Genomic DNA, 9,370 nt, shown 5'->3' with positions numbered 1-9,370 from the left:
CTTAAGAATTAGGGAAAAATTCTAGAGAAGAAACAGGACCTGAAAGATGCATCTGGTCTTCATTCTCTGAAAACTCACCAGTGAATGATCTTAATGGTGAGTTACTGTCTCGAAATTACACAAGAACTAGACTGAAAATCAGCAGCAACAGGTCTTATGGATTGATGATGCAAATTTGCAAAGTTTTGGTACAAATCATCATGAATATGTAGGGAAGAAGTCTGGAGAAGGTACAAACAGTCAGTGTCTACTCAGAGGCTCTGTCAGAGTTTGGTGTTGGGGATCTTGTCAACATTAATGGAATTATTAATGCAGAAAGGTACTGTCAGATTTTCCAAAATTTGATTGCAATACCATCTGGAAAGAATCTGATTGCCAATGACTCAGTGTTTTCAGCATGATAGTGTTCCTAAATGCACTACAGGTGCAGAAAAAGCATATAGAAAACACACACAGAGGAACACCATCAGTCACGAACTGGTCTCCCCAGAGTGCAGACTTCAGCATTATTGGGATCATTCTGACAGAGAACAGAACAAAAGGCAGCCAACATCCAAAGAAGAGCTTTGATTGTCCTTCAAGGCTGAAAAACTACTCCTAAAGACTACTTAAAGGAGTGATAAGAAAGCTTGCCAAAAAAGAGTTGTGGCTGTGTTGGAGAATGAGGATGCTCATACCAATTATGGATTTTCAAGCTCATTAGAATGGCAGCAAGTTTTTACATGCTGCATTCTATTTATGAATACATGTTTCAATTAAATCACCGCACATTCCTGTGCAGTGGTTTATATTTGCAATATATAAAGAAATAATGAAGACTTTGGCACAGTACTGTTTATCGTATGCCAAATAAATGCAGGTTTTTTGTAACAAACACACTCAAACAAAGATTTTATTGGTTTATTTATTTAATTGTTTTACATTAGAATGGTAAATCTGCGCTCGACATTTTTATCTACTGTGACCATTAAAGTTTTGGATCCCTCCATTTAATTTAAATAGGCCACCTACAAGGGTGCCAGACAGATTCTGTCTTGAAGGATTTGTATAGTATTCTGTATTTTGACAAAAATGAACAGCTGACAATGCCCCAAAAATGCACCAGATGGGTCACAAGTAACATGTCAGCATTGTCTAAATTCAACTGATCGCTTTCTCTGCACTCCGGTTCAAACACTGTGGCCAGAGGTCATGAACATCCATCAGAGATCCTCAGCCTCAGCATCCCTCCCTGCCCATTCATTTGTCATCCAGGGAGCTGTCCATACTTCAAAGAAGACAGGAGTCTACACCATTCATTTTTATAGCTCTGACAATAACCAAGAGGACCATTGTATTTAAATGCAATGACAGAATCCATTTTTTTTCTATCACACACTAAATCTGAATCTACTGAGAGCACGTCCAAGTTTACAACACCTCACAATTATTAAACATTTTAAGACACATTACTGTAATTTACCCAGAACAGATCCTCCCTGCTACACACAAATACAATAAATAAAAGTATCCTCCTTTTTTTCCAAAAGTCGCCCATACAGGATGTAAACTGCTATTTGTATTTGTGGGCCATTTGGTCTTTTGTAATTCCTTTGATGTAAACGATGAATTTACATAAAAGATTAATGATTAACATTTATTATATGTCATTACTGAGCCCTGTGATAAGACTAATGACCGGTACAGGGTGTACCCTGCCTCTCGCTCTGTGACAGGCTTCAGCTCCCTCCTCAACCCTGACATGGATAAGTAAAAGAAAATCGATGGATGGATGGATGGATTTATGTGTGTAATTTGTGAAAGGCTCTATTAAACAGAAATGGTGCAGTCTTTAAAATGCATTAGATGCATAAAGACTTTTGTAAAGTGACTCAAAGTAGTACAAAATGGCATGAAAGCAGTTACTTTTCACTGGTGAAATAACCGTATCACAGTGATCCTCATTTTTGTACTTCTGTTGTTTTGTACAAAAGAACCTAAAGATAAATAATGCTTTCAAGTGTAATTGCGCCAGGCTCTTGGTAATTTCCCAAGCATTGTTTCCCAGAGTGCCTGAGCTGCTGAGCCTGCCCAGATTACATGGTTCACCTCTCTCTCCGCTTCACCATGACAATCACTTTGGAGAAGTGGAGGGAAAAAACACAACACTATCTCACCATCTCCATCAAATTCTGTCGAACAGAGCCCACAGGACAATCAAAAGTTATCCCACCTACTGCTAAAACATTTTTACTTAGAAAATTAATTTAATTATTAGCCTCCAGGTCAATTAAAATTAATGAACTGGTTACAGAATGGAAATGAGTGAGACACAGAGCTATAGCCACTTGCCATACTCTACCCCAGAGTACGAGAGGAATGAATACCCTCCAAATATTTTTTGCCTCCTCTCAGTAGTGAAGTTATGTGAGCGGGTCTCTGCAGAAGATGAAAAATGAGTGGGAATGCTTCTGAGCTGCAGATCTTGTACACTTCTGTTGCCACATGCAGGTTCAAACAGTAAGCTTTGGGGCATCCACCACCACTACAATGGTATGCGGGAAGTGAGCGCCCTCTACTGTGAGCTTAAGGTAATGTGAAATTAAAGAATACGACTCATTTTTCTTCATATTTGCAGTTCTTAGCAGGAATAATGAAAACTTATGAGAATGTATACGGAAGAAGAAGCAGCCATCATTTACACGCCTAAATAAGTATATTACAGTGTAATTTTACTAAAGTGCAAGTTTATTTCAAAGTGTTGGCCCAAGGCTCTAATGTTGTCCAAAGTTATTAAAACTTATCAGTGGGCATTAATTGTGCCAGTTGACATAATGCATCGCTGCATTCAGCTTGAGTGTTGTAGTGTGTATTTTAATTTCATCCCTGAACTGAGACAGACTACGACATTTATTAAGGAAACTGAGATAGACCAGTTATTGCTTTGAGGAAGTATTAAACTATAGAATTGCCATAATACTTCTTCTATTTATTATGGTGAGAACTCTGGGAGACTATCTCCATGTAAAATGTAGTATGAGTAACTGTATTGTTCAGCAAAAATCCAAATAATTTCAATTATACAAGGTTCAGAAAATTAATACAATTATTTGCATTCAACTTCTTATTGATTGCTTTTAATTTTTCCTGCATTCCTTTTGCCCTTACCTCTTTTATTTCTTCCTTTTCTACTTGGCTTTCCAGTGTTCAGGCATGCACACACACACAAACACATTCACTTGACTTTCAAAGTTAAAGGGATGGGCCTTTCGGGAGAACGGGGGTGTCAGAGTGCGCACATTGTGTTACATAATTGATGCTCCATATTACCTTACATCCTGACGGCCCTGGCAGTGCTACAAACAAAGCTTGCTCATTAACTATTCACTGGATGATTTTGAACAGAAAAATTATTCTGCCGATCAGGAGCTAGCACTGACGCTGCGTCTCTCGGCCCCAGGCGTCTGATTACACAGTTGTGAATAAGACATGTGTTGTCTCCACTGGTCATATTTTAACTTGACAGCTGATCCCCTCACATGTATTCAATGGTCAAATGATGAAGTACTCCTACATCAAAGGCATGATTGATGGAGGCTGTAGCGAGCTACACATTGAGATGCTATAGACTGTATAGCTGACAAAGTAGTAAAATCAAATGTATTAACGAGATGAAGTAAACTGAAAGCAGTGATTTATGAACTGTGGTTTCAATAGATCTGTTATTTGGCATTGCCTGCACATACTGTATGTGTCATGGTCTGGCTCATTTTGTTGCGTTTTAGATCAATCAAAAAACTTATATCACTATGTACAGTACATGAAATCATTATGTGTTGAAGACATAATAGGTTAAACATATTTTAAAGGTAAGGAATGCAGAGTGGCTTGAATGCATGTGGACAAAACAATGAATGAAAGCTGAAATTTGTTTTCGATGATTAATAAAGAAAAGCTGGAAAGTTCACATATGTTTGATTGTCCCATTTGTTTATAAAAAGGAAAATAGTCCCAATTGACCTTCTGTACAAATATGCAAATTAAAAAAAAATCTGTAGAACCACAGTTTGGTCATGGTGCCTTACCGATGATGAGGATGCTCATGAGGAAAACCATGATAAAGAAAATCCACATGAAGAATCTGTCCATGACCTTAGCTATCTTTTTCCATTCTGCCCCCTTGGCGCACGTGGCTCTCTGCTCTCTAAAACAGTTTGCTATGTACTCAACATTGCGCACTAGCTTAGTGTCCATACCAGCGAAGCCACTGCCATGGGTGCAGAAGACACAGGGGCCAAAGGTTACAGTGGGACCCTCAGGTAGAGGCTTTTTATCCTCAGGGCAGCAGGGAATCTTCTGGTCCTCAGAACAATACGGCACCTTATGGTCTTCTTTATAGTAGTCGTTTATCTGAATTTTACCATTAGAGCTTTCATACTTTCCGGGTTCAAAAGTAGATATGTGGGCGCTTTCATCTCTGGTGATGTGATGCTGAACTCTTGGATGTTGCTGCAGCTTGGAGCTCTGGGATCTGGGATACTTGTCGCTATGCCGGTCCTCTCGGCTACTTTGCCTACCAGGTTTACCATTTGAATGAATGTGAGTGTTGAACTGCTGGTGACGGACTTCGTCCTGGGTGGAGCGAGAAGACGAAGAGGAGGCAGAGGCACAGTTCTCACCCACTTCATACACAAAACAAATCTTTGACATGTAGTCAATGATGAGGACTTTTGCCCAGTGTGGAACTGGTTTGGCCTCCACACCACAGAAGTGAATGTTCATGATGAAGATGGTGAGAGATGTCGAGGCTGTGACCATTGTCATAGTGGCGATATAGTACTTCCCTGTGTAACAGGAAGGAACAAAAAACAGATGGAAGACCAAGTCCATGACCATTAACACACTGTAGGTACTAGAAGGTGGCCCGACATCATTATTAAACCCTATGGATTAGCATTGGGATGTCACTCAAGTTCATATGCATATGAAAGCAGACGAGCAAATACTTTTTGTTCACATTTAAAAATTTCCAACTCCAGGTCAGATTATAGGGTGTGCTATAAATATTTGGACATGTTCGTCCTGTAACATATGGAATGTCATCTTCTCCAGCATGTACACCTGCCTCTCATTCAGTGTCTGCCCCTGTGACCCTTTTAAAGGTTAAAGGTGTAACCTTGGGCTATGCTACATTAGATAAATATGGCCCAAGTTTTAACAGTCAAATTCCTAAAGGTACCTTTAATTTGAAAACTAAAAATAGACCAATGCATCACTAGATCATAGGTCATTTTTGGACCATGCATGCCTGTACGATTTCTGGTATATTTTTTTTAATTATAGAGTGACAGACAGTGCAACAAAAACAAGTTATTAAATATATTTCTAAAAAAACCAAAACCTTCTTACCTATCAGAGGCACACTTTCTGAGGGCGGCATGCTCTCAGCCACCATGAGCTGGAACACCGTTAAAGCTAGAAGAACTGTCACCCCCAGGGAAACCTTTTCCCCAGAGTCTGCAGGCAGATAGAAGCCCAGAGGGGCCAAGAAGGAGATGAGGAAGCAGGGGAGGAGGAGGTTGAAGATGTAAAAGGAGGAGCGACGCTGCAGGAGTACTGTATAGGTGATGTCTGGATACGGGTCAGAGCAACAACCATACATTATGACATTCTTGGTGGCCGGCATTCCACGGCACTCCCACTCAACATTTTCCACAAAGTCTGACAGGTCACCGCTGTCCATGCCCATAAAGATGTCTACCTGGAAATAGAGAGGAGGGACACATTTACTGAGAAAAACGTATGTGTACGTATATACAGATGTATGATGACAAATACAATGAGCAATGTGTACCTGATCTACATGTCAAAAAGGTCAATCTCAGTTACTCTCTGATCTAAAACAGAGGTCAGAGTCACAGCAAGAGCTGGGTCTTGTGTCATTTAACCATTTTAAGTGGCCTGGTAAATTTAGGTGACCCAGATTGCCACTATCCTGAAAGGAAATGTAAGCTACACAGTGTCAATAAGGGTTTATCCTCCACAGCATGTTGTTCTATCTACATTTTGTTAAACAAGGTATGGTAGATGGGCAGTATTTCTCCAGACCTGGTTGCCATTGTAAGTCCAGGAACCAAAGGTGAGGTTACACTCCTGGCTGTCAAAGGGGAAGTAGGAGACGTCCACCACGCAGGAGCTTTTGGTGATGGCAGGAGCATCCCAGGTTATCTCCCCATTGTAGCGCAGCCTCACGTTGGTGTCCATGGGCCCAGAGAAATCATCATCAGCTCTAGAGGAGGAAAACAAGTTGAGACCAACTGGCAAGTCATGTGTGTGATTTGGTTAAACAGTGGTCAGATTCAGCGTCTTCTGTTGCTAATTGCTAGTATTTATAATCTCCCAAGTAGTCTTTAAAGATAACCATGTGGTCTTTAAACATTGTGAATAAACGTTATACTGAATTATAATATAAGAGACATTAATGGCAGCAAGAAGATTTGTCCAGATTCTGCATTCCTGGAAAATTCATCTATGTGAGCATACTTATTATAGAGGACGAGGTCAGGCCTCCACACCAGGCTGCTAGGGATGTGGATCACATCCAGTCCATCATAGTCCTCCTTATTCCACTTCAGGTAAGCGTCATGCCACGTCTGCCTAATCCACAGGTAGGCAATCAGCACCTGGTTCCTTTCATCCTACACAGTCACAGTCATACTAGTTACAAAAAACAGGACCTGCAAATGTATGCAAACACAAAGTAGCATGCAACCGTTTTGGTGCCTCTGGGAGAATTTGTTTTTGATTAGTTTAAGTGTGAAGATATTAAAAAACACACACACACACAATGATCCCTGCAGCTCATAATGCTAAATTAAATGTTATCGCACTGATCATTTCAATTTATAATTTATACTACATGAAAATAATAAGAAACTGACAGAAAAAAGAGGAACTGTGGTATTTGCCTCATTGACGTATATCACACCTTGCAGAAGCTTTATTGCCAGCTTCTTCATTTAGAAAATCTCTATTATAGTTACACATTGCTTAGAGCTCTGGGATATTTTTAGACTATGTGACATAGTGCATGCTTGCAATCTGCAAGAACGACATGACCACTGATGATCATGTCATGGCAGTTGTGAAAAACACCAGCTACAGCTTGTTTTTCCTTTAGTAGTTTGTGGTGAGTTTTGAGGCCTGTTTATGGTTACTGTCCTCTGACAGGATATGGCCTTGTTTTAGTTTTATATTCTTGACTCTTGCAGCGTGTGCATCTTGCTGTCATATAACCCAAAGCCTAACATCAAATACTTCCTCTATTTTTCCATCAACAATACCTTTGATAACTTTGAATTTCTCTCAGCATCTTCACTCAGATGCTTAGAAGAACTAATTGTTGATGCGTGGTTACAGTTACCAGTTAACACTAGACTCCCAATGTCAAATCCACAACTGCTAAAAACTTTTAAGGTCTATAAGAGGTTATGAATTTCTGCACATGCCTCAGTTACTGTGTCTTATAACTGTATATCTACACACAAAAGACAGTAAGGTACAAAAACCCCTCTTGATCTTCTCGGTTCACTGCTCATCAACACCAGGTGGACAAACACAAAGCCTCACAATGGCTGAAATCCAGACCCGTCTGTCAATATCAGGTGGATGAGCACAGTACAGGAGGTTGGGGGAAGACATAACCGCTTTGGTAACAGGACACTCCAGGGTGCACACACACTCATTTGCTGTCTGGCTCGCATCCGTTTCTTCCAAAGTATGACAGAGTGACGACAACAAATGCCCAGATATTATATGGAAACATTACATTCGGCAGCTGGTTTTGTGTCTTCAACTACGCACGCCCAAACCCACACTCACTCCACAGTGAATTAGCAATTCACTGTGGAGTGAGTGACGCAGCACTGAACCCAAACGGGAACCTGACCCAGCCATGTAAGCCACCAGCCGGTCGATTTGTACAATAGGAGGTCATGGACAACGTTAAGAATAAAAGCTCTGTTCACCTCCATGTTTTCCTTCATGCTGGGCTCAGTGTCAAGTTAAAAAACTCAGTTCTTTGCATTTGCATGTTTTCTGCTAAATCGATGTCAGTTTTACTGCAGTGTGGCTAATGTATTGGCCAATACATTATATGCCAACTATTGACTGCACAGTAATGCTGTAAGCAGAACACGCTATTCGTGATTACCACATATTATTCAACATACATAAATCAGATGCTGATGCCCCGTTTGTGTGCATGAATCACCTTAACCACTAAAACAGAAAGTGTATTTTTAAGTCTCTGCAGCTAGACTATTTAAAAGAAATGCTATGACTCTCAGTGAGGTGTTTAATTTTAGTCATGGACATAATTAACCTCTTCCATTTATAACTCGCCTCTAACCAGAATGCGTGGCACACGAAACAAGACTTGCTGATGAACGAGCACGCACCATGTCTTTGATTTGAGAGAGGGTGACCTGCAGGGTGACGTTGAGGGCTCTGTCTGTGTCGTCCACAGGCCGCAGGGCACTGGAGTAGTTCTCCATCAAATCATTCAGGAGTTTCTGGGCATAGTGACCCTGAGCAGACTGAATCACTGAGAGGAGACACAAGTGCTCATCTGTCAAAATGCAGGAGGTTAAAATAGCTCCTTTTAGTCACAAATGATTGGTTTCCTTTTTCTTGCTGTTTGTTAAAACAATACATTTTAAGGCCACGTGAAGATAATATAAATTATGAAAAATAATGTAAACCTGAGTTAAATGATATAATCTAGTCTAATGAATGAAAAGCAAAATGGAGAGGTCTCTTTTTTTTCCCAAAGGAAGACAGGCTTAAGTTTGACTCACCTTTGGGAAGCAGCATCACCAGAAAGATTATTGGGAACATTGCTAGCAAGCCTCTTGGTAACTAATAACTCCAAAGAAGAAATTAAAGGTGGCCTCGACAAGTAATCTAACAGTTCTTGGTTTCATTCCTCAAGGTCTACATGATGAGCGTTCAACCCCAGTTGAACTTTGATGCAGATAGCAGCGAGCTGTTTCCTCTGGCCGTCTTTGCTGTAAGGCCAGCTCCTAATGTTTGGCAGGGGAGGCAGCATGTCTGCTGACGGAGACACGGAATAAAACTCCAGCTATCACATAGCAGCAGCAGAACAAGAGAAACAGGATGCCCACGAATCATCGCCTCGCCACACAAGGGGCTATTCGCCTGTGAAGTCAGGTGGGGTACTGGTCTGCTCCTGCAACATGCTGCTGTTATGTCAACGGAGGAAAGATGGGAATTTGAAATTCAGGGGATTGTAAATCTATCATTCAATCGAGCAAAGTACAGATTAGCAGCAAATCATTGAAATTAATGAAAGGCATAATGAAAAAGTGAG

The 9,370-nt window shown here is 40.6% G+C and overlaps 1 protein-coding gene across 1 annotated transcript; it reads right to left on the bottom strand.

Annotated features, from left to right (window-relative positions):
• Positions 1-3,852: 3,852 nt before the first annotated feature.
• On the bottom strand, positions 3,853-8,877 carry LOC102799264 (neuronal acetylcholine receptor subunit alpha-9-II). Its single transcript, XM_006782028.2, has 6 exons — positions 8,838-8,877; positions 8,439-8,584; positions 6,523-6,677; positions 6,088-6,268; positions 5,389-5,740; positions 3,853-4,823 (listed from the first exon to the last, which is right to left on the bottom strand). The coding sequence occupies exons 1-6, from the start codon at positions 8,875-8,877 to the stop codon at positions 4,051-4,053; spliced, it is 1,647 nt and encodes a 548-aa protein (XP_006782091.1). The 3' UTR covers positions 3,853-4,050.
• Positions 8,878-9,370: the final 493 nt, after the last annotated feature.

This window comes from Neolamprologus brichardi, chromosome 2 (assembly GCF_056152115.1).
Source record: "Neolamprologus brichardi isolate AB-2024 chromosome 2, ASM5615211v1, whole genome shotgun sequence".
Lineage (NCBI taxonomy): Eukaryota > Metazoa > Chordata > Actinopteri > Cichliformes > Cichlidae > Neolamprologus > Neolamprologus brichardi.
Note: the sequence above shows the minus strand (reverse complement) of the source record. Positions and strands in the feature narration are given on the sequence as shown.

Coding starts and splice junctions, on each gene's coding strand:
- LOC102799264 (XM_006782028.2), bottom strand. CDS start 8,877: ATGTTCCCAATAATCTTTCTGGTGATGCTGCTTCCCAAAG. Junction 6,678..8,438: donor TCTCTCAAATCAAAGACATG/GTGCGTGCTCGT, acceptor GTGACTGTGTAG/GATGAAAGGAACCAGGTGCT. Junction 5,741..6,087: donor GGACTTACAATGGCAACCAG/GTCTGGAGAAAT, acceptor CTCTATTTCCAG/GTAGACATCTTTATGGGCAT.